This window comes from Mastigoproctus giganteus, chromosome 8, assembly GCF_048544385.1.
Source record: "Mastigoproctus giganteus isolate SK-2022 chromosome 8, ASM4854438v1, whole genome shotgun sequence".
Taxonomy (NCBI): domain Eukaryota; kingdom Metazoa; phylum Arthropoda; class Arachnida; order Uropygi; family Thelyphonidae; genus Mastigoproctus; species Mastigoproctus giganteus.
The window spans coordinates 194310044-194337270 of record NC_143582.1 but is presented as its reverse complement, the minus strand read 5'-3'; the positions used below and the strand labels follow the sequence as shown (position 1 = coordinate 194337270).

General features: G+C 33.5%; 1 protein-coding gene across 1 annotated transcript in view; it reads right to left on the bottom strand.

Moving 5' to 3' along the window:
* Window positions 1-27227, bottom strand: part of Klp3A (kinesin-like protein 3A) — a 188479-nt gene that overhangs the window by 73384 nt on the left and 87868 nt on the right. Inside the window, exons 13-17 of the mRNA XM_090380432.1 lie at window positions 25358-25502; window positions 24864-25172; window positions 22337-22480; window positions 12543-12693; window positions 5257-5336 (exon numbers count right to left, since the gene is read on the bottom strand). Coding sequence (XP_090236558.1) covers window positions 5257-5336; window positions 12543-12693; window positions 22337-22480; window positions 24864-25172; window positions 25358-25502 — 829 coding nt within the window. The remainder of the gene's footprint in view (window positions 1-5256; window positions 5337-12542; window positions 12694-22336; window positions 22481-24863; window positions 25173-25357; window positions 25503-27227) is intronic.

The following is a 27227-nucleotide window of genomic DNA, read 5'->3' as shown; positions in this document are numbered from 1 at the left end:
GACAAATACCAAATGAGATGATTAATTTGTTTCAGTCAATCCTGGGTTTGAAGACTGCGATGAAGGTGATGCAAGGGCATGGCTGAAAAATGATATTAATGCTACAGGGTTTCCTGTTTTCAATGAAAACGAACTTATGAATGTAAAAAAAAAAAAACCTAGAGCTCCTGAAAATGACATCAACACAGGGCCTACGTATGCTGAGGCATTCGATGCACTAGAGACTGTTGGCTTGGTATGATCAACAAACTGAATGCTGTCCATCTCAACTAACTACGCTTGCTGAAAAGAGTGAAAGAGCAAAGAAACGAAGTTCGAAAATGGTACAGCAAAAAATAAGTAATTATTTTCATTAATGCTTATATATGTGTTATTGTGGCTGAAAGTTCAATTTGTTTTGTTACCTATGAAAAAAATTAAAGTAAAACTTAAGTGATTTTATTTTTAAACTTACTAAACCTTTTTTTCTAGTCTCCAGAACAGTATTTTCTGATAAGTTTGAAAATACAAACAAATAGGAAGTCCAGATTATCCCAGCTCCCAATTAGTTCGGATTATTGACGCTCTACTGTAACTGAATTTGAAAATTTAAAGGAAATGTTACCTTTTCTGGATTGTATGTGATTTAGTGACAATTGCATAAAAGTTCTCAGGCTATTCTTGGCTTACCCCAATGGCACATGCCACCACTGCACTTTCTTCTTTTCCAATCCCGACCTTCTTAATGCATTATAAGGCGGTTATAAATTAGCAGACAATTCAGAAAATCCCACAACTTTTATTCACACATAGTGAATAATTTTTTGGGGGGAAAGTGGGAATTTTACATGTAATGTGAAATATATCTCATCTGATGCTCATTACAGCAGCATAAATTCTGTCAATTCGTAAGTTTCTCTACTGACTGTTGTAAAGGAGTAATATAAACCATGTCAAGGACATAGTTTATATTCCTTTTTAAGTTGAACATAAGACCAAGCTTTAGCACCACCTATAATAATGAAGCCTATTTGCTATACCCTTGGTGGGCTCATATCAGCCCATCACGGGTATAGTAAATAGGCTTCATTATATACCCAAAGGGTAGTATATAATGAAGATCTAATCCCAGTATGGCTTATGTCATTGTGAGTGTTACTAGTGCTTTTGTTCATGTTATTAGTGTTAACTATTAAAGGTTGAAAGATCTCTTATACTATCTGAACATTAAAAGTTAAATTTGCTAAAATAAGTTGGTGATATGTTAATAATAGCAATCATAAAAATAATGGTATTTTAGCAATGAAACATATGTACATGTTAAATTCATCTAATGACACAATTTGCTATCATAATGAAGTGGTTCAAGAAAGATGGCAACATCATTTTACTTATATATGTCAAATAGTTTGAGGGGGTATTAATTTGATGAGAAAAACAAGCAAATTATCATACATTACAAGTATAAATTAATTCACAGAACTGTTCCATCACAATTTCCAAACTGTCCAAGCTATTCATCATCATAGATATTTAGAAGAGATAGTCCCTATCTTATCTAAAAAGGTAACTGCAAAATACATTTATCTTCTTTTTTTTTTTTTTTTTTGTATTGTCTGTTACTACTTATAAATTAGATTTCCATTTCACAAATAAAATAAGATTCACCTTCATAAGCATAACTCTCATTTTTCTTAGTTGTATGTATCAATGTAGCTTTATCACTGCAGCTAATTTTTAATTTTCAAAAAGTTAGGATCAGTCATTTGTAAAGGAAGAAGAAAACAGGAGATTTTTTCAAAAAAAAGCAGGAGTTTTTTAAATGTTCAATTGTATTAGAAATTAAGTTCAATGGCAAAATACATTTTATATTAAAATACAACCTGTTTAATAGTATATAATAATAGACTGTTTAATAGTATATAATAATAGACTGTTTAATAGTATGATGTTTTAAACACTAGTTTACCTAATATTTTATGTCTATAGATTTCTGTTTGAATATTCTATTAGATATCAATTTATTTTGATTGCTTCAAGAAAGATACTGTTGCAGACTTGGTTGTCAACAGCATTTCCAAAGCTCCACCAGAAAGAGAACTGAATTCAGTTTTTTTTTTTCCCACCTGGTTAAATATTTCATTGCTATGAAGAATTACTGAAATGCCAAGAATTACTTGAGATAATCTGTTATATTTTAAGCCTTCCTTGTCAGTTCCCTCAACTGAGAACCCCAGTACATCAGTTCTTTCTTCTTTCATAATGGCATCTGGTAGGTTCTCACACTAAAACTGACAAATGATGGTATAAAACATTTATTGCTTCATTTATTTCTTTACCTTTAAGGCCACCAAGAAGCACTAGAAACTTAAAAACACAAAAAATTTTGGATCTTAAAATCATGCACTACCAATTGATAAAATTTGTACTACCTCAACATTTATAAGAATATCATTTAATGGGAACTTGTGAGTATAAGCAGATGCAGCCATAAAGTTTGTAGTCATGGAGGAAAAGGACAAAATCCTCTCCTCTTCTTTTAGTTGTTGTTTGTTTGTTATTTGGTTTTTAGGAGCATTAGCAACTAAGGCCATATTGCTCCGGGAATATGGGGTGGTCATTCCCTGACCTTTCCGCATCCTCTGTATTTGGTGGTGATGGGCTTGAACCCCAGTCTAATCAAGAAGCATGTGCTATGCACTGCTGCTCCTTCCCACCTGGCTACGGAGGCACCCCCTTCTTTTAGACCCTCCTTCCTCAAGAAATAGAAATGCTTAAGACTAACCAAAATCATCCTTCTGGTTTAGTTTGCTGTGGTAATCAGTTTCTAAAATGGAAGTGGAAGATTTGAAAAATATTAATAAAATAAATTTTCATATAACATTTTTCAATATATCTAGAATTAATTAATGACCTCAGTACATGGATGTGAGATACACTAGTTTGAAGAGATATGCTCATTTAAAATGTTGGCATAACATTTAAAAGAAACAAAGAAATTGCTTTATTCAAACCAGAAGAGAGAAACATGAACAGACTTTCTGTATGAAAGGGTATAACATACCTAGCATTATCAGCTTGTTTGGTCTGTTTAGGATTGCATTTACCAGAAGTTTGCAATTCATAAGTTCTTTTCCTTCAATTTGTCTTTCAAAACCTTTTGATCACGAACTGGATTTGAAGATGAGTCAATGCCACTCATTAGTGATTGCTTGTTAGTGATAATTTTTGAGTTGGTAACTCTAAAAAGTGCTCATATTGCTTCTGAACTCTTCTTTAATCAGACTAGTCAAAGGTTTCCATTGTTCTACCAGTCAAATTACACATTTAACCAGAGACAGTTGACAAGTACATGCATTTAAAAGTCTTTTTTACTTCAGTGATATGCACTAGCGAAATTATTTAAATCTATCCTTCCTTTTAGGCTTCTCTCTAGATAGCAGAGAATTTCTGCCAAGTATTCATCCACGTTTACAGGAAGACAGGCTGCTCCCTTTTCAGGGCATAAATTAATAAGATGACAAGGAAAGCCCGTAACCACCAAGTGCTCAATATCCTCTTTTTAATACCCTTGCCATTGCAGCTTTTAGACCTACCATAAAAACGCATTATCAACATTAAGTGCCAGACAGTTTTTTTGAAGGAATCCCGCATGCTTTCAGGTTGTTCAGAAAATGTCTAACATTATATCCCATAGAGTCACTTTCTACTTGCTCTCATTGTCAATGCTGACAATGAGAGCAAGGAATAGCTTGGAATCACTTTGATTACTATTATCTATAACAATAGTTTTCTATTGCTACCGATGATTGTCCTGGAAAATGAGCCAAAAATATCCCATTTTCCAGGACAATCACTACCTTCCCCCCTCTCTATCTATACAATTTCATTAACAATGCCTGTTGTTTTTGATCTTCCACAACTATATTTTTTTTGCTCTTTCACTAATGAGAAAGACATTTCTGATTAATGGCCCTGCATGATCAGCACAACTCAGAGGAAGACTTATGTTCTATGAAAAAAGCTGCAAATAAACATTTGGTGCATATGGCATCATCGTCATCATGAAATCCAGGCAAATGCAAATCTCTCTTTCAATTTTTTCTATACATTCTGCTCTCACTGAGCTCGTTTGTTTGGAAATGTCTTTTCATGCCACTTGAAGGTGAAATATCATATTTACATATAGGCAAACATGTTACCTTTTCAGATTTTACAATACATAGAAAATCTTGCGTACATGTGTTCTGAAATTTTATGTCCTATTTCTTGGAAATCTTACTAAGACATTGTTAATCGGTTTCAGTGCCACAAAATCTGATAAAATATTGTACATTACAGCAACAATGCTATTATGGCATGTTTCTCTTTGCAATGTAGACTAGGTTAGGCACAGCAAAAAACCTCGGGGGCCAATTTGTTAAGGGAAATAAGCAGAAATTCACAAAATTAAAAAGAAAAAAAATTAAGCAAAACTGAGTTTTCCAAAAAAGATGCATAGAAATTCTTTGTGTTTGTGGCCAATTATACTATGATGGTGAAATGAAGAAGGATCAAATTGAGTGAAAAAAAAAAGATGGTTTCTCTGTTGTAAATCCAGAGAGTTGGCAGCTGTTTATGTACCTCTCTTATGGCCCACTTAGGTAGGTGGCAATAATCTTATCCAGTAATATGCTAAAATCTGTCAGATATACCTGTACTATTGACCAAATGCATTTTTGACTGTTGGAGGTTTGACTATAATAGTTGGGAACAAAGTTCCAAGCTGTGTTCAGATACCTTTAAGGCGGGCATGTTTGTTTTAGTAATTAAAATATTAAGCAGCTTCATGGCATATAACTAAAAGAGTCAAGTGTGCTGTCACTGTTCAATTGTGAAAATTCTGTTAACCCACTCCACAGTTGACTGTAGCAGAAAACTCATTCCCCCATGAGTTTGTTTGTTTTTTGGTTTTAGGAACATTAGCAACTAAGGCCATATTGCTCCGGGAATATGCAGTGGTCATTCCCTAACCTTTCTGCATCCTTCGTATTTGGTGGTGACAGGTTCGAACTCCGGTTTAATCAAGAAGCGTGTGCTATGCACTGCTGCTCCTTCCCACCTGGCTACGGAGGCATCCCCCCATGAGTAAACACATCTTTGGAAAACTTACTGTTTAAAAGGTTAAATTCTCTTGAGGTTGATAATATGTAAAACTCTCCACATTCAACAAGCAAATTTTCCTGTTAGTTTTTCATTTATTTTTGAATATTATTCAAGAAAATGAGATTTACTTACAGATTCAAAAAGCAACCTCAAAGCACATTTAGCTTCCAACATATTTTGCAGAGAATCCCATCTGTGCTTTGTTTTCTCTTCTAGAAACAGAAAAAGAGATCATGAAAAAATGAAAAAATAAAAAATAAATAAAAATAAATAAATATACATATATAATATAACAACTTTTCTCTGATATAGCATAATTATCTACATGTAAGAAAAATACATCTGTTATATTGTTTCTCTCACCTAACATGCTTACAAGGCTGGGAAATCTAAGAGAAAATAACAACAGAATATATGGCTATGGCACTGTGATAGATCCTCAGGCCCCAAAAAAATGAGAATGTGCGATATTTGTATTGTTCAATTTGTAAAACCAAATAGGGCAATTTTCTAATATTGAAATTATCTCATGCTTGAGTGTCATTTATCAGTTTTTTGCTTGACTTGCTCATTCCAGGATTCATGTTTATATCAGAGGACTGGACATGAAATGGCTTTTGTGTTCCACAGTGCTTGTAATGAGGTTGTGTATATTATGTTTTTTTTTTTTTTTTTTTTTTGTAGATGTTTAACTTGAAGGTAGTCTGAGGCCATCATGACACATAGTTACGCCATGTATATGCTGCATTCTGGTGGGAGCTACTATATCTACGTGTGTGTTTCTGATTTCAAGCAAGTCTGCATTTTCTCCATTTTGGGAAGCAGAATGATTTTGTGATGAACCACTTTGTTTATAGTTAATTTATTAATCAAAAATAAAAGAGCAATAAAGCCCAATATGTCCTATTATTATTAATTTAAATTATAAGAGAAAACCTCATACCTTTATTGTAGGACTGTAATTCTCACAACACTCAATCGCGTATAAATTTATTCTTATGCGAATTAATGTACCATGTTATTAAATCAATTTATGATTTTTTTAAAAAAACTACGTATTAAAATCATCATGTATTCAATACTCATATCCAACCTAGCACATCAAGAAGATTCATGGAAACTCGACAGCCATCAACCCCGCAAACCAACCAATAATGTAAGCTAATATGAGAATTGAAATCGTCTTGATAACCTTGGCACCACGAAATAAATATACATCAATTTACAGATAAATTAAACTTTAAATTGTCTAAAACTTCCTGAAAATCTGGATACCACGAGATAACTATACATCAATTTACAAATAAGTTTTAGACAATTTTAAAGTTTAAATTATTTGTAAATTGATGTACAGTTATCTCATGGTATCCAGATTTTCAAGAAGTTTTAGACAAATTTAAAGTTTAAATTATCTGTAAATTGATGTATATTTATTTCGTGGTGTCAAGATTATCAAGACGATTTGAATTCTCATATTAGCATATATTATTGGTTGGTTTGTGGGGTTGATAGCTGTCGACTTTCCATGAATCTTCTCGATGCGCTAGGTTGGATATGAGTATTGAATACATGATGATTTTAATACGTAGCTTTTTAAAAAAAATCATAAATTGATTTAATTAACATGGTACGCTAAATCACATAAGAATAAATTTATGCGCGATTGAGTGTTGCGAGAATTACAGCCCTACAATAAAGATATGAGGTTTTCTCTTATAATTTAAGATATAGTTAATTTATGCATTGCTAATATCTCATGAGATCATATATCCAATTTTGGATTTCCATTTTAACATGCTCAAAAGATATTTCTCCATCATGGCTTGAATAAATTTTTCAAGCTGGATAAGCACACAACCAAGAAAATACAGTAGGTACAATAAACAACTGGGGATAAGTGACAAACTCTCTAAATTAATGAAAGATGAAATACAGGCAGCTGCATAAAGTTAAAAAAATTCCTAATAAAAATAATAACAGCTACTAGAAATTGCATTTTATAACTTCTGACACTATAGCAACATGTACAAAAATTGCTAGCATTTTCTTAGGACAGCTGTATCTAGCATACATTATTGAAGATGCTTTAAAAATAATGATTCTTAACTAGTGTCTCAGTGGTAAATTTTGAAAACAACTGCATTAAAATTGGTATCAATTTGCATAAACTAGGCACTTCTTGTAAATTGTAAGAGCTTTTACCATTTTTAATGGGATAGATTAACACACTCCAACTGTTCACAAATTTCAAGTTTAATTTTCAATATAAAATCTTTTAGGGATATTTTTAATCATTAGACGGATCATCATTTCTATGTGATATATAATCATCATATGTGACCTGGACTATGAAAAGGTGGTTAATGTGCGAAAAGACATTTTCGAGTAAACAGCTGTTAAAGTTAAAGTAAACACAATTCCACGTGAGGTAGATGTCTCTCGCGGGCCTCTGCTCACGAGAGATGCAGTGGGCAACAACTTACAGAAACCCCAGCGATATCTGCTTTATTTTATGACATTCACATTGGTCCCTTGTTCCCGTGCAAGGAACAAGACAGGAAAACTCCAAATTGTGTGGTGAGTTTGCTGCAACACTACCTGGAAACTTCTCAAGAAGCTGAGACCCTTTTCCTATTTGCAGACAACTGTGTGGGACAGAATAAAAATAATACAATGCTTCAATATCTAATGTGGAGAGTGGCAAAGGGATGCAGCAGTGTATTCTCCTCAATTTTATCCTAACTGGTCATACACCAAGTTTAGTCCTGATTGGATGTTTGGAATCTTTAAAGCAAACTATGCTGTCAGTAATACTGATACCCATAATAACTTGATAAATTGTGTTATTACCTCCTCTCCTGGTGATCATAATAAGGCTGTCTTTGCCAAACAAGTGACTTCATACGAATGGAATGTATACTTGAAGCAATTTTTCAAACAGTTAGCTGGGATTACTAAACACCATCACTTCATGATTTGCCCTAGTGGAGTAGTGAAGGCAAGGAAATTTGCTGATAGTAAGGACATTGATGAGTTCATTCTTCTATTAAAACCATTGGATGGGAAGATGCCAAAGGTAATCATCAAGCCAAGACTGTCACTGGATCGGCAGTGGTACTTGTATAGCTATTTGTTCTTAAACTTGAAAATTTTGTACGAGTATTTCTGTATGTCTACCTTTTTTTTTACAGGAAAAATTAAGTATGTTCAATTTTTCATTTCTTAAGTTTCCCAGTTTTTATTCTCCATCATTAGGTACAAATTGTGAAGCACCGAATTGAGCTAGAGACCTGGAATTGGTTTCACTGGAAAGAGCATACTTTTTTCTACAAAAATAACCTAAAACCTCATAATCGATATCTTGATACACTAACCACCTTTTCGTAGTCCAGATCACATATACTGATGTCAAAATCCATTAACACCCATTTTTATTCTGACAAATTGAAATGAACCCTAACTTTTCACTACACCAGGGATCGGCAACCTTTTTTGAATGAAGAGCCATTTTTGATCTAATTAAAAAAAAAAAAAAAAAAAAACTGAAGAGCTGCACCTCAGCTCAAGCTGGGAGGAGGGAGGATTTAAGAAATGGAATAGAGTGGGAAGGCGTTTTAATAAAAATATATATTTTTAAAAATATCATTTATCAATACAGGCTGGCCTTGATTAACGCGATTAATTCGTCCCGCGAGCGCATCGCGCAAAATGGAAACGCGTTAATCGAATATAATAATAAATAGGAAAAATTATAATTGGTCCTTGACCTTCTGGAATGTCCATAAAGAATTTTAAAAATACCTTTTAAATAACTTTTTAACTGTATACAATGTAAAAGATAATGAAAATAATTATGGAATTAAATGTTTATTGCATAAAACAGCGGTTCCAAAACTGTGTGCCGTGGAATATTTTAAATTTTCAAGGGAAACACAGCGATACTCGACATCTGTCGGACACCGCACGAACTACTAGCTCGAGATAGTTCACAGTTTTGACATTTCTTATTAAGTTGTTTGGACCTAACTACTAAACGGAACTGTTAGGTATTTCTTTTGGTCTGGGTGCGCCTTGAAAAAATTACTAAGACACTAAGGGCGCCGTGAACCGAGAAAGTCTGGGAACCTCTGACATAAAATACACAATGAAGAAATGACTGTTGCGGAAATATTTGAACAGTGTTGACTTTCTCTTTTCATCAATCAATTTCCGATAGCCGACAACAATCTTCTCTGGGCCCTGGCGAAATAAATATTGCAGAGAACCTCAAACCTTTTGTTTGAGGTTCTATATTATCTCCATCACGGTAACATTTTCATCTCGCTCATTTCAAAATTTGAATTTTTATCCAAGTGTGCATTGACTTTATTAGCAGGAGACAAATGAGTAACACGTCTTCTTCCGATGGTTGATGGAACACACCGAGGCGGGCAGCAGGCAAACATCTGTTTATTGACTGTACGACTCACGGTAAGCTTAACGCTCGATTCAAATCTTTTTCAACTATCGCATAAAAAAAAAAAAGATTGCGTTAACTGGAAATTTGCATCGTGCAAAGTGAAAATGGTATAATTTTTCAAATACCGTTAACTGAAAATCACGTTAATCGAACTCGCGTTATGTGAGGCCTGGCTGTACCGAAAAAATGTGACTTTTACTGCTTAACTTCTTGAGCAAGCGTCTCCACATCAGGTGAGTATGCCGTAATTTTTATCTTTAAACATGCTGAGAGAGAGAGAGAGACTCACATTGTTCAGATGGTTTCTTGATTTATTTTTAATATAGTTCGTGTTTGAAAATATTTGCCCACAGAAATTCAACAAACCAAAAACTGAGAGAAGTCCAAACGCAAATATTTTCGAATTTATATACTTGTCTGGTAAGCTACTCCACACATCGAACACAATTTGGCCTTGCTTTTTCAACTTATCTATGGATGCCCATTTGTGTAGAAGTGCAAGGGCAGCCTTTTTTGCCTCTCCAAATCCCCAATTTCAGTTTTAAAGCATTTTAGTCTTGCACTCCACACGTCCTCTAACTCCACTTCAAATTGTGCTTTATATGGGCTAAAAGTTAAAGAGCCGCAGGTTGCCAATCCCTGCATTGCACATTAATATTTCTCCACATGGCATAATTTACTTAATCTCCACTTTTTGCAAAACGTTTCCATACAATATAAAGAATTCCTTAATAGCAGCAAATATAAGGATCACTTAAAAAGTTTTGACTCCCACAATTTTTTTTCTCAGTAAAAATTTATTTTAAGAGTGTTCACAATGGTACTCAATCCCCCCCCCTCCCCGTCCACCTCCAATTAAAGGATCTTTATACATGGTTTTAGTTCTTTCACAGTGAGCTAACTTTTAATTATTAGTAAGCTATTACACACTGAACTAGTTTCAAAAGTTTGGACTATTTAAATATTTGAAAATAGAGCCACTCCCTGACTTACATAATACTCGACTTTATGTAAGTTTTTGCCGGTCGGTGTAAACTTAAAAAGATCGTGGAAACATATTTTGCATCCCGTAGGAATAAATGGAGATATCGTGAAAATATCGATCGTAATGTGAACCCAATAACACATTTTATTTTTTTATTTTATTTTTTGGTAATTCGTTCCAAGACTTCAGAAGTTGAAAATTTCGCTATATAACTAAGCTATTTACCTCTCGAAATGGACATTTTTATAATGGAAGTTGCACTACATTTTTATCATTATCATATGTTCCATTATAAGAATCAGTTTTGAACACCTTTGTGATATTTTTCTAAAACACATTTCTGGAGGTCACTACCATAAAACAATAAAAACAAATTGCACTTTCTGGTTTATTGGGCTTTTCCATTAGCGCAATCTATTATAAATGGGTAGTAAACTCAATCTTATTGCATTTGCAATAATACCAATAACTAATTCTGTGGGTTTTTACGTTATGGTATGATCTTCAATCACATAAAAAACATAAATAAATTTTCAGAATCTTCTCTTCATTCCTATTTACTTATTACAATGGTGAAGGGAAAGTGCAAGTGCTGGCAGTGCTAGGAAACAAAACAAAATCGATTTAGAAATGAAGATGAAAATGATTAAGAAGTAACAAAGCAGGACAAAGTTTGTCATCTATTGCATGGAAATTAGATCTCGCTGCTTCAACAGTGAATAGTATTTTAAGGGACAGTGCACGTATAAAAGAACATGTTAAATGATCAATGCATTTAAGATCAGCAGTGATCACAAAACAGTGTTCTGGTCCTATATCAAAGATGGAAAACACTATTAATAATACAGATGGAAAATCAGATTCAGAAGCAAGTGTCCTTGAGTCCAATGGCCATTCAAGCAAAAGCAAGAAGTATTTATGAAGATATTAAGTATATAAGTACGGTAAAACCCAAGCCAAGTTCATGGCAAGCAATAGGTGGTTTAAAAGGTTTAAGCATTGTGAGGGTTTCCACAACATTAAAGTATGGAATGAAGTCACCAATGCCGATTTTGCAGCTGCAAAGAAATTTTGTGATGGGTTGGAAAAAAACCCTTCTAAATCTCCACAGCCCTCAACTTCTGCAGTGGCGTGCTTATCAGCTGGAGAGTTAATTCTGGCAATGATGCTTGAAAGATAAAACTTGCTGACATTATGCCTGTCTCCTCTCTCTTATTGTAATTTTATAATTTTGAAATTTCTGTAATTTTTCCTATGCATGTCATAAAAAAATTGAATAGATAATTCTATTTACATGTTCATCGAACATTTCTTTTTTTGCTTCAATCAAATTTGCAAGTGCTGCATAAACATTTAGGGAAATTCTGACTTACGTAGAGTTCTGTAGAACCCAACCCTTACGTAAGTTGGGCAGTGGCTGTACAATAATTTTCATCCATTCCTTATGTTATTACAAACCAATCAATCAATTTTTATTTTTTTATTTTATTTATATGTAATTTACATGTACAAACTATTTCATGTGGAAGGAGGCTTAAGGTTAAATCACAGTCCCATCAGATGTTAACTAAGTTAGGTTCTTCTTCCTTGAACAAAACCATCACTTTCCTAAAAAAACAATCACATAAAATGGACTTTATCACAACCTTTTCATCAGACTAAATCGTTCTAATGTTATTCTAATAAAGCGGTATTCTCGTACCGTCATTCACAAACGAAAACCAAACACATCCAATCTCCATACTACTGCAAAAACCCTTATTTGCATTAACTGACAATGATAATGGTAGCATTTGGTACTTACTATTTCCTTGTAAGAAAATTTCTATGATTTGCCTATTAAATATGAACACTTCCCATCAATTTCTCTAAAGATGAACTGAAGTAGGAGAAATTAAATTACTATTTCCTTGTATTCAGTTTCAAGTGATTAAAGATGGTTGTATATCATAAAATAACTAGCTGGTTACATACCTTGGTCAACGTTAAGTATTTTCTGTTGCAAGTCAGCAATCTGTATGTTGCGACACTCAAGTTCTTGTTCGAGTGATTTAATCTCTTTCAACATACTCCCATTTTCAGTTATTGATGAATCAGTACTTTCTAAACTGTTATCACATGATTTCTGAAACACAAATATTCAGTTATCGTAAAAAAAAAATACTGAAGGGTCAAATTTTCTGCAAAATTAAGATAATATAAAATTAAATTCAATTATTTAAAATCTAATTTCATCTGAATATATTAACTAGTTATGCCTGTATACTGATATACTAAATTTGTGTAGAAAATCTATGAAAATTTTCATACAGTTTAAACAGGTGGCTGGAAATGCACATGGTTCTTGTCTATGACCTTTGCAAGTAGGGAAAAGGATTTAATCATCGCTTTGTATAAGATTGCTTTGAGATTGAACTTGAGAAAAAAGACACAGAACTTCAAAGATGGACATGAGGATGTTTAAGTAATTAGAGACTAAAAAGCTGTCAGGTACAGCTTGACTTAAATTAAATGGATGTCAGAGATTAAAGAAGTAATGCAGGATCATTTTTACAGCAATGTATTAAAAACAGAATCTCATTAATACAAAGTTCAATGGACATAAATTTTCATAACAAAATATTGCTTCTACTGCCTTCAGTTTATTAAAATAAACAATGATACAAAATTAGGAATTAAAAATATGCGCAAGAATTTAAAATCACTGTATGCACAATAAAATAAAATGAGATTATACAATTAAAATATAAAATACAGCAACTAAATAAAAATGCTAAAACATACATGCATGCATGCACTACATATAAGACAAGAAGCTTTCGAGGTGGTGGGCCTCTTCTTCAGCTTGATAAAGATCAATGACTGAACTGAATATATATTACAAAGGAAAACTTCATACATGCCCAAACAATCAATCCTCTGCATCAAGTGTAGCAGAAGAAAAAGGAAAGGGGGAAGGTGGAGTAAGGGAAAATAGAAGGCATTAATCATCAGACTGTGTTTACTTGTCCGGACTGTAGGTGCTGTTACATTGGGGAATCTAAACATAGGTTAGTTGATTGAGTTTCTGAGTATGAGTGGGCTATACAACAGGCTGCTTTGGCACTTCAGCCATTGCTAAGCATTATTGGAGTGAGTGAGTGGCACTTTAATTATCCCCTGTCTAATGTTGAAATTCTGGATTATGCTCGTGATACATGCCATCTCCTATGGTTAGAGGCCTTCCATATAGTAATGGTAGCTCTCAGCATCAATTGTAGTGCTGGGACCTGCATTTACCTTATTTTGTAGGCCACCATTTTACAGGTAACAATAGGTCTGCTAAGCTCTACAACAGCAACACAGAGTCTGATGGTTAATGTCTTCTATTTCTCTTAATCCACCTTCCCTCCTTTCCTTTTTTATTCTGTACACTCTATGCACAGGCAATAATTGTTTGTGCATGCACAAGATTTTCCTTTGCAATATATATTTACTTGTAGTTCAGTTGTTGATCTTTATCAAGCTGAAGAGGCTCACCACCTCGAAAGCTTTTCATATTATATATGGTGCATGTATGTTTTAGTGTTTTTATTTAGTTGTTTTATTTTATTGTATGTAGTTAGTGATTTTAAATTCTTGTACATATTTTTAATTTCTAATTTTGTATTGTTTATTTTGATAAACTGTTTGAAATCAGTAAAAGCAATAATTTGCTATTACTTGTAATCTGATGCCCAAGGATTTTTCATGTTTTGTAATAACAAGGTTTGTAATAATGAGGTGTGCCAAAAGTGTCAAAATTAAATTATCAATTTTTTATACATATATCTAAGAATAATAATAAAAATAAATGAAATAATAAACTAAAAAACATGCAAATAAACTTTCTAATCAATTAATCTGACTTAAAAAAAAGAAATCCAATTTCATTTGGACAGCTTTTGTCTTAACAAATCTCTGTGCATTCTCAACCACAGTAAAGACATTATAAATGCAATAGTTTCATTATTAATGTTATTGCAGGCCAACACACTCTCTTTTATGTTCAACAGATTTGAGGAAACCTTTTTAGAAGGCAGTGTGCATGCCTCTTCACTTACATCACTTTTCAAAAGTTTTTGAAATGTGAAAAGTTTTTCACAACAAAAACTTTATTGTTTTGCTTGGTGGTCAATAGCTATTCTGGTGTTGATGTTGTTGAGGTAGCAACTTCATTGTCTACTATAACAAACTCCTCAAATTTGTCAACAAAATCCATATGCTCCTTCAAATCCTCCTAATCCGCAACTTTGCTATCACATTCGTCTGATGGACTATGTTTTTCAATCATATTCTCTCCAAAGCCACTCTTTCTGAAGCAGTTGATTATTACATTTTATGCAATATGGTCCCAAGCAATAACAAGATTATGAATGGCATCCAAGACATTCCACTTCGGCTGAAAATTGTTCCCTCCTTCTATTTTGTGGATCAAATACCTTATCAGGTGGGTTCTATATGTTCTCTTGAAGTTGTAAGTAATGCCTAGATCCAGTGGCTGCATAAAACTGGTGGTACTGGGAGGCAACAACAGCCATATATTTGTGAACTTAAAAGTCCCAGCAGGATGTGCTCTGCAATGATCCAGACTCATCAAAATGTTCCCTTTTATCCCTTTTATTCTGTCCACTTTCAACGGCCAAGAATGAAAAATTTTGACTGTAAGCCAAGCACTTCTATTGGCCTCATAATCAAACAGAAGTTGGTTAACTTCTTTAAAACATCTTGGCTTGGAAATTTTGCTAATCAAGCAGGTATAGTTTTGTACTGCCATCTGCATTGTAGCATACAGAATAGTGATTCTTTGTTTGCTTAATTTTTCACCATTAGAAGACTCTCCTTGAACATCAAAAGTTTTGTTTGGCAGCAAATTATTAAATAAACATGTTTCATGAAGTTTAAAAATATCTTTTACCTCATTTTTTCAAGAGGACTTTATAGAACACAACCACTCTGTAGCCTTTTCTTTATAAACTGATCCAGACTCGCCACAAACATTTTGCACAACAACCAAGTTATTTCTATCCTTAAATATTTGGAGCCATCCAATCCTGCATTTGAAGTTACTAATTCCATGTTGCTGAGCAAGATAATTAGCCTTTTCTTGCAAAATTGAACCTGATATTGAATTTGATTTGATGCACGCATTTGTTGGTGTGATTTGAAAAGTTTTGTTTCAGGCTCATGTTTTGTACCACAAATTCGTTTGCTGTTTTTTATCCTGCTCCAGTGTCATGCACTTAGAGTTTTTTCAGTTTCTGAGTATTGTAGATAAAGCAGGTAAAGCATGTTATATTCCTTTGCAATGTATGTTTTTGCTTTGTTCCATCCTATCAACCTGTTGTATAATTTTTAGTTTTATTTCCAAGATTAATTCTGTGCATTTACGTTTTGTCACAATACACTGCCAGATAGGTTTAACATAAGCAAACTTTTAACTGATTTTTAAAAGACACCAGTTCCAAAATGACATCTCGAATAAAAATGGCACAAAACAGATCATAAGTGTAACAAAATGCTCTGAACCCAGCTTAACAATTGCAACTCTATTTCAGAGTGTATTTATGTTTTGGCTACCATAAACTAGTTTTGTTTATATAAAAGTAAATTCTAACAAGCACCATATTTCAGGAAACATGGAGCCAGGCTGTCATGGACAATGACAATATGACAGCTTGTAGAGCTTTGTATTAAACATACAAAATAACATTATTTATTTCTCATGGGGTGAAAAAGAACTTTGTAATGCATATTAACAGTTATATTAATATAACTGTTAATATGCATTACTGTAAGAATACGTTTACATTACATAGACAAGCCTATTCTTTCACAGGGGAATGATATGTGCTTCATATAAATGAATATTTTGTATAAATCGAGTGTATTAATGAGATTCTACTGTATATGGTAATCATAGAACAAACTCACTAAGGTAAATCTTCCTGCCAGGCCAGTCTGATACCGTGACTGTGCTTGGAATTAATAGGTCCCAGTTACTGACCAATTGCAATTAAAATAGCATTTGTTAAATACGATGAACAAAAATAATGCTATCTGCTGGGCAAGCAGATAACATTATTTTTATTCATTGAATTTAATTAGTGGTATTTTAATTGCAATTGGCCAATAACTGCGACCTATTATAACCCCAGACAGCATTTTCATTTGGTGGCAATTACAAACTCTCTTTTATTGCTTATCACTGCAAGACTATGACTCAATATTTACTAAGTTATCTGGAATTCTCCAGACAACTTAGTAAATATAAGTATTGTTTTATCTGATGCGTACTAATAGGGCTTGGGTTCCAATACAATAAATCTAATCAATATTAATTTTCAGACACTAATTTCAGAATTGCAATGGATATTGCAATTCTGATCGCAATGCATATAGGACAAAAAATCACAATGGAAATAGGACTACGATTAAGGAACTTAAAGTAGCAACTTGGAATGTTAGGAGAATAAATCACAAATTAGATGAATTGACCATGGAACTAGAAAATAGAAATTTTCATCGGAAGTTGCTGTTATAACAAAGAAAGAATGGGGAAAACAAAATATTAGACTACTCTTGGATATCACCCAGATCTTATTACAATAACAATCATTGTTATCTATGCACCAGTAGAAGGCAACGTTGATGAAACCACAGAATTTTATGATGAATTACAACAGATCATAGACCAAACTAACAAAAACGAGTATCTCATACTAGCAGGAGATTTTAATGCAAGGGTTGGTGCTCAATCAGTAGACAAATGTATAGAATCAGAAGGCGAACCCGTGGTCAACAATAATGGAAGATGCCTGATAGACTTCTGCATTTTTAATAAACTTAAAATTACAAATACTTTCTTCAGACACAAGAATATCCATAAATTCGCATAGGAAGCAGAAACGCAAAGTCTATAATAGATTATATTACCATTAACGAAAATTTAAATGACAAAATTAGAGACACTAGAGTATCCAGAGGCAGTGAAATTGACAGTGATCACTACCTAGTAGAAAGCACTTTCAAAATAAAAAGAAATTATCTTAATAAAAAGAAGAAAATACCAACAAAACTACTAAGAAATTAAAAATACATTTGTTGGAAGATGAAAGCACTAAATTCCTGTATGAAAGTCGATTGAAAGATAAATTCAAATCAGATGAAAGTGATAATGTTGAGGAAATCTGATAAAACATGAAAAAATAAATTCTGGGAGCTGCTGAAGAAAGTCTTGGATATAAACCTATAAAAAATAAAAACTGGCTAAGAACTTGGAATGAAGAATTGAAACAAACAATCAATGAGAAAAAAAAGACCTATAAACTGTTCCTACAAACTAAAGACCTACATCTACACATAAAATATAAAAAGCTTAGAGCAGAAGTCAGAAAACTAACCAGAAGAATCCGACGAGATGACTGGGATAAAATTGTTAAATCTTTAGAATGTGATATTACAGGCCCACAGAGAAGAGGTTTTAAAATTTTTAAGAAATTACAACTAGACACAAATGATCAAATAAAAACCAACTCCATCTCCCAAGCAGAATGGAAGCAACACTATTCCAAACTATGGTATAACCCAGGCACTAGGGAATTGGAAGATGAAGAAAATATAACAATGGAAGAACTAGAGTTAATATTACAAAAATCAAAAAACAAAAAAAGACCAGGCATAGACAATTTCAATGTAGAACTATTTAAATATGGGGGCACCTTACTAAAAAACACACTACTAAAAGTATTTAACATCATATGGCATAAGCAACAGATACCCAAATATTCGGAAACAGGAATAGTAACCAATTTACACAAAAAAGGCTCCAGAAATAACCCTAACAACTACAGAGGGATAACACTGCTGTCAACGGCTGCAAAGCAATATTCTAATATACTTAAGAATAAACTTAATAAATACAGTGAACAATTCTTAGAAGAAGAACAATGTGGGTTCAGAAAAGGGAGAAAGCACAAAAGATGCCATTTTCTCACTACAACAAATTTTGGAGAAAAGAAGATAATTCAATCTACCAACATTTCTGCTCTTTATTAAAAATATGAAAAAGCATATGACAATGTAAACCAGGAAAAACTTTGGCAGATTCTACGTGAAGAAAATATCTCAACCCAACTCCTGAAAGCGATCCAAAGCCTATATAAAAACTCAAAAGTCTGTATAAAATATTCTAAGGGCCAACTATCAGACCCAATTAACACCAATAAAGGAATGAAATAAGGACGTAGACTATCACCAAATTTATTTTATATCTACATCGATAAAATTCTTAAAGAATGGAAACAAACAATTAACAACGGAATACAGCTGAACAACAGGAATAAAATCCAAACTATATTATATGCTGATGATAAAGTAATAATTGCAAAATCTGAGGATGAACTACAGATAGCAGCAAATGAACTTATTGTCAGATACTGGTTATAATATAAGAACAGCGTTATAGTGAATGAGCATAAAGCAAACCGCGTTATAATGAGGGCCTGCTGTATTACCATGTTTTAGTATTAGATTAAACATTGCTACTAAATTGTGCCTTTAGGCACCTATATCATTAGTTAGCACCATACAGGCTTAACGTGCCTGTAATGCAACTGAACAAGTCATCTGATCCCACAGTTCCAACAATATGGATTAATTTAAAAATTATACTTGAGACTTTGCAGTCCAGCATTATTTCTGCTGTCTGTCCATTCTGTTCCATTTATATGATTTTTGTGTGGTATTTCTTGAAACATTCACCAGGATCAATCCTGGTTTTCTGGGTATGTTCTCACAATACCAAACTTTCTTCCATTATAGAAGTTTTTTTCATTTAGTCCCATGTCAATAATCACACATGCACACAAAAAAAAACAAACAAACAAAAATAAGTCTTTAGTCCATTTATTGAAACTGAAACCCAAGTCACATCACATAGAACAATCAAGAAGTAGCTTATTTGAAAGAGTTCTGTTGGCATAATTATTTGTTTTATTCAAAATTTCTTCAAAGAATCAGAACACACACACACACACACACACACACACACACACACACACACACACACACACACACACACACACACACACACACACACAGTTGAAAATATTCCAGTTCAGTTTTTAGAATATTTGAATGAAACATCATTTACATTGCCTGGTCTCTAATTTTCCACACCAGTATTGGTTGATAGGTCATAATCAATTTCTTCATCGATGTTACAAGTTATCATCAAAATTGAAAATAACGGACAAAAGTAAATCAAATTCTGAATTGGAAAATTCTAACAATTGCTCAAATTCTTTGTCAGAAAGGCCTTTTTGAGATGTTGCCACTATGACTAAACACTGTTTCTGGCAGAGAGAAAAAAACATAGTAAGCACTAAAAACAAAGAAAAGAAAAAAAAAAAAAAAAACCACAGCTATCAGCTTTTAACAATTGAATGTAAACATTCAATTAGTTTGTCAAAGTGTTTTATGAAGTATAAATATAAATATGAATTCTGCTATGTATTTGTTTTTTTATATTTTTCCTTTGTACTGCATTTCTGCCCCTAGCCAAGTGCTGTGATGGGCTTGCTGTATTTGCAATAAATTAATATTTATTATTATTAAATAGAAGGCAGTTCAATAATTACACTGAAAGTGCAGGAAAACAACTATAAAATTGGCAAAACAGAAAGGTGTATCTGATGGGACACTGGACCGGAAAAGAAATTTTACGATGGTGCATGAGAGGAGACGTTGGACCGCAAAGGGTTAATATCAGATTACACACTCACTCACACAAAATGATTTAACAATCCAACTCAAGCTAGATAACTTGCCGTGACTCAGCAGAACAGATCCTCAAAGGGGAGAAGTTTTGTACATACTTAAAAGTATATAAAATAGAAGGAATATTTCCATCCTTTTATTTCTATTTTAGCCTGTGAAAAAGACAAAGGACTGAAACTCTTCCTTCTAAATCTTTATATTACATACTTTGCTGCCTGCTGCTCATCTAACTTACTAAATACAGCAGGCTCCTGTTATAATGCAGTTTGATTTACACTGATTCGCTATATCGCTGTTCTTATATTATAACCTGTATTTGACTATAACGCTCTTTTACAGATTGCATTTTTGGCATATTTAACAAAATTGTTTCATTTGATGGAGTCGATAGTTTGAAAATGAATAGCAAAACAGCATTAAAACGTTTCCCACGCCAACTTGAGAAATTTTCCCACACTCAGTGAAATTTTCTTGCACGTTAATTTAATTGCAGTACAGTGACTTGTTACGTAGTTCAAAGATCAACATTTTAAAAAATGATCAAGTATATTGCTTGTAATATTTGCGTTATATGCATTTATCTGAAGTCTTGTCATCACTCAGTACAGTACTGTATTAGATATCGTGCGTAACGGACAGTTTACTTGAACATTGTATCGTAATTAATGCAACAAATGCAGTTACATTTTCGAAGAGTTAATAATGGCCAATAAGAATGAAAAAGCAACAACGTCTGGGCGCAGTACGAAGACTATAAATGTAAGAAAAATACTGAATTTGAAAATTAAATTAGATGTTTTGAGCGAATCGATTCCGATCAACAACAAGCGAATGTGTGCCATAATTTAGGCCTTGCAAGTTTAACTGTAAGAACAATTATAAAAAAATAAAGAATTAATTTTAGCAGTGGGAAAGATAGCTGTTCCACTGCAAGCAACTAGGGCTAGGCCGACTATTAGGATTGAAATGGAAAGACTTTAACTAATTTTATTGAAGATAATATCCAATGCAGAATTCAGTTAAGTTAAATATAAAAAAAAAAAAAAAAAAAAAAGAGAGAGAGAGAGAGATTAGCCAATATGATTATGTGAAGAAAACTCACCTAAAAAAAAAAAAAAAAAAAAAAAAATGTGGAACCATTTAAACTGGTAAGGGCTGGTTGAATAGATTTAAAATCCAGGGAGAAGCCGCAAGTGCAGATCAAGGAGCCGAAACTTTCAAAAAAGAACTTGTTAAAATTATTGAAGAGGGGTATTATGTGTTATACTTCTCAACAAGTTTTTAACATAGATTAAGCAGGACTTTTGTGGAAACAAATGCCTAAAAGAAGTTTCATATTGAAAGAAGAAATAAACATGCCAGGTTTCAAAGCGGCGAAGGATGGGTTGACTTTATTGTTGGGTGGTAATGCTGTGGGGGATTTAAAATTAATACCCCTTTTAGTTTATTTGGAAGAGGACCAAAGTTCAACCCAAAATCGACACATTTTTCATGATTAAATTCATCAATTAAATTAAATCAATTTAGATCAATTAAATTCATGATTTTAATTAGAATTTTAAGCATAATTTTGATACGTAAGTAGTTACCACATAATAATATTAATATGTAATGCAGAATATTTTATATGTACAAATATTTGAATATGACACTTGTACATCTTTTCATTACTGTCGGTGCCATAGGAAATATCCTATGACACCGACAGCAACTCACAAATACATAGGTTACCTTATGGGAATGCGGCACTCACTTAGTGCGGATTCACTTAGCACTGTTTTTCTGGAATGAATTATCAGCATTAAGCAGGAATCACCTGTACTTGAACAAGTTTGTAATATTAATATTAAGCAAATTAAAAGAGAGGCATGCAGTTTCAGTCATCAGTTTTTTTGTTTTTTTTTTTAAAAGATATATTCATTGTGTTACAATTTAAAATAAACTGCAAATATTACTCAGATGGTACTAACCTTTTTAGGTGGCTCTTCATTCATTTGAGAGTGAAGTACATTAAGTTGTTCTGATATTGTTTTCCTGTCCTCTAACAGATTTTGCAAATGATATTGTGCAATTCTACTGCTGGTAACAACTTCAAGTTCTTGATTAAGCCACGCCTAGGAAAATATTTTTCTTATTATACACTTCATTTATTTTTTCAAGTTGTTAATTGTTTAGCCCTATAAATGCAAGAAATTAACATGAAGTACTAACAGAATAGCGCTGATTTTAAAATTGTCATATTATGACTATGGGGTGCTTGTTATATAAAATATGCATGTGAAGGGCAATTATACATAGAATTACAACTGTAATTCTGTATTAGTGTAAGAAAAAATGTGTAGGGAAAAATAAATATTATTGTATTCTTGCTATGGTGACTGCCCCAACTCAGCCCTATGGTCGAGTCCAGAGGTTATGAAATGCTCTTTATGATTCAGACAGGTAGTAGAAAGAAAAAAAAGAGGACTTACTCTGACTAGGACTAAATATCCAATAGGAAATAGGAAAGCATGGAGGGAAAATATGGTAAATAATAACGAAAAGCTGATGATACGGGACTGATTTGTACTTAATAATGAAAAAATACTACTAGAATTTTGAACAAGCCATCCACTCTTAATTACAAAAGCAGTATTTTAGCACAAAGATAGTCACAGGTTTATGTTAAGGGAACATAATAGAAAAAAGAAAGGCATAACTGACTATATCATTATAGAAAATTAAAAATTAAAAATAATAATAAGTGCCAAAAATAAGAGATATTAAAAAAATGTTAAAATAGATAAAAACAGAAACTATAGTGTTCAAAATTTAATAAAAAAAGTTATGTTTAGATAATGAATGGGAAAAATTTAAGACAACTTTAGTGGAAATTGCAAGAGGTATGTTGGGAGAAAGTTTGTAAGCACAAAGGAGAATCCAGAGTGAAATGGTGAATCCAAGAAGTTGAGGATGCTATGAAAAGAAAACACACACACACACACACACACACACACACACACACACACACACACACACACACACACACACACACACACACACACACACACACACACACACACACACTGTTTCAAAAATCATGGTCAATAATTTAAAGGTGAAAAGTACAAACTAAAATGAGCAAAAAAGTCCAAGTGAACATCGGGCAGCAAATGAACCGTTTTTGAGATAATGCACATTTTCTGTTAAGATGTTAGTTCTCCCACTGACTATGGGAGCACTCTGGGAGGGTAGTCTGTATTGCTGAGACCTTGTACACACTGGATACGGTAGTACAGTAATTGGTGGTGTAAAATTCACCACACATTACTATGACTCAGTACACACTCTTGCAGAGCAACCCTCCTTTCGAAATTCCTGGATTTTGTTCTATTCTTTCTAAGACCCTTTCCTTAACATCAGGTGTATATGCTTCTGGGCCTACCTGCTCGTACTCCATGTGTGAAGCACCCATGTTCTCTAAGGCATTGATGTACCCTGATGAATGTACGCCTGTTGGGCTGCCTTCGGGGTGCCTCCGTAGCCAGATGGGAAGGAGCAGCAGTGCGTAGCACACGCTTCTTGATTAGACTGGGGTTCGAGCCCGTCACCACCAAATACGGAAAGGTCAAGGAATGACCACCGCATATCCCCGAGCAATATGGCCTTAGTTGCTAATGCTCCTAAATAACAAACAAACAAGCTGCCTTCGGATGGGAAATGCTTCTGGGTACAATTGTGCATCCTCGAGTGCACTGCCGCTGGCTTTACCATACATGATGTGCATGTCCGCATACTCTTCATTTCTGTAACCTCTTTCCATGTTGACTATCCTTTGACAAGTACTAGTATTCCTGCTACATCTCAGAGCATTGAGAGAGGGGAAAGGGAGAGAATATGCATAACCTAACCTAAACAAACAAGTCAGTGGTGGATCCCAACTATAAAGTGCAATATCTCGAAAACGATTCACTTAAGGACCCATGTTTACTAGACTTTTTTTTTTTTTGTATATACAGTCTGTACAGTTCACCTTTAAATTATTGACAACCACTTTTGAAACACCCAGTATAAGTAAAAAAAGGAGGGGGAGGAGGAGGAAGTTCAGTAAATAGACAAATAATTAAAGATATGTTTAAATGTGCAGCAAGTAAAGAGAATTACAATCCCTGCTTTTTACATTATTGGAACAGTAGTCAGTAAACCAAATTACAATTAAGTGCTATAAGCTTAGAATCTAAATTTAAGAACTGTCATTTTTAAAGGATTGTGTTTATTATTTTATTAAAATAATAAACTTTTTTATATTTTTAATAATTTTATTTTAATAATTTAAAAATTTTAATAATAAAATTATTAAAATTAATTTTAAAAAATAATAAAATTTTTCCACATATTTTAATTTTATGTATTTTTATATCATTTTAAGCATTTCTAGGTCCATTAACCTAAAAAACCGACAATCTTGCACTCCTGTGGCCCATGTATACCGAATTATCAGAATTCTACTGTACTTACTTTTACTCTTGTTCCAAGGCCTTGCATGCTGCTGTCTTTTTCTTTGGCACGTCTTTCAGATACCATTTTCTGCTGTTGCATTGCATCCTGCAGTCGTTTGTTAGCTGCTACTGCTTCTTCCATTTTCCTTCGTAAAACATTTTGCTGTTTGGCATATTGCTGTTCCATCTTAACCATTTCATACTGTCTTTTTCTTTCTTGTTGTTTAAGTTGGGCAACTTCTCTATCCTTCTGTAATTTCCACTGCCTATATTTTTCCCCCTCTTCTTTAAGCTGTCTCAAGAGACGTACACGAGTTTGTTTCATGTTCTGTAAAGTAAGAAACAAAAATAATATTTTTCTCACAAACTGGAGAGTACACTACCAAATATAATGGTAACTGCATATGCATTTTTAAGCTAGTTGAGCATGGAATTTAATAGCAATCTAAAATTACCAAATCATATCAATTACAGCAGCAACAACGACAATAACAAAAAATAATAAATAAATACCACTATTTCTTGCTGCAGGGTTTTCACTTTTCGTTCAGCCTCCTCCTTCATTTTTAGCATTCTGCATTTTTCTGTGACTTGTTTCTTAAGCTGGGATATTTGTGCTTCCAATTCTTGCAATCTCTTTCTTCTTTGTTCACTTACCCTTTCCAAAAAAAGATTGTTATGTATAATTTAAAAAGGTGTTAAATATAATTTACAATGAAATTACATATTAGGATAAGTTAATGCAATGTATATATAATACAATCGAAGTTAGTAAAGTTTGTTCTTCTAGGGGCTACACAATCCCAAATGCTGTTTGCATAATGCTTTGAAAAAAAAAAAAAAAAAAAAAAAAAGGGGGGGGGGGAAGTTGCAACAATAGACAAAAAGAATGCGACTGTTCTTGACAAAATTTGAAAATTATAGCAAATTACGTACAAGAAATATTGGACACATTCCAAATGCACACAAAATAGGTGAGCAGGAATAGCCTTTAAGATGAGGGTCCAGGATGCCTTCAGCTGTCGCCAAAACTGAAATTGTCAATCAGATACATGGTAGGATAATGGAAGGCAGAAGATTGATCACCTGCTACATAGCTAATATCCCTCAAGAGGCCTTCAGCTGTCACTAAAACTGAAAACGTCAATCAGATCCATCATAGAATGATGGAAGGCAGAAGATACCACTTGTTACATAGCTAATATCTCCCCACCCTACCTAAAATATCAGAGGATAGAGTACAACACATTCTGAGTAGTGTATTAGGAAGGAACAAAGTTTCTACATAATGGGATTCCAAACTCTTGACATTCAATCAAAAACAGTAACACATGACCATCTTTGTCCAATAATGCAAATTACAGGTCTTCAACTGTTAGCACATCTGAAATTGTTAATCAGATTCATGAAGTATAATGGAAGACAGAAGACCAACTATGTATCCAGTTTTTGCTCTGATTGCTTACTGCAGATGATGGTAGATGGCTTGATGTCTTCTAACTTCTCCACTTCAGTTTTCTACCACTCTTTCTTCCTCTTATATATTAATGACCTTCTATTGACTGGAAATTCTATCCATAGTTGTGCTGATGATAGCACATTACAATCCACCTTCCAGTTTGAGAAACCTTGCTGTGCATAAACAGCTTCAACTTTCTGACTACTCTTTAAATTCTGATCTCTAGGTAATTCTCCAAGGGGTCAAAGATAATTTAGTTAATTTCAATCCTTCTGAAACTAATTCCTGTTTTATATGTTGCAAAAAGGATTCTTCTGCTCCTATGATTATCTTCAACGACTCAGATTTCTAGACAAGATCACGTATCTATTAGGGATTACCCTGACTTCTATCTTTCTTTCTAACAGATATTTATTTAAAGTATACCCAGTAAAATAAAATAAAATAAAATATTTCCAGAAGCTTTCGGAACTCGTGTCCCTTTCTCAACTGACAGAATTTTTAAATACATTACAAGCAAACTGTGGCACGTTACTCATTCGTCATTGTTGTAGCACGGACGTGTGCTGCCTTGCGCCAGTGATCATCCATCAATAAAACGGTTGTCTCCAGGATTGGATGTATACGCATGCCTTTCTGGCGATTTAATGCCTTAGGGTTGTTCATTATGTTTAGTGACTCTAGCCATAGGCGGTGGCGAAAGTGTCGCGCGTGGTCCACTATCTCAAAGTCGCGCTTGGGGTCAAGATCGTGGTTGGTAGCCCAAAAATGTTCTGCAAGCGCGGACTGGTCAGTTTCGGCAAGCCGGATTGCTCTGTCGTGTTCCGTGAGGCGATCCTGGAGACGTCTCGATGTCTCACCTACGTAGCAACTGTTACAGGCCCTACAGGTGATACGGTACACTACATTGCTGCGTAAGACAGG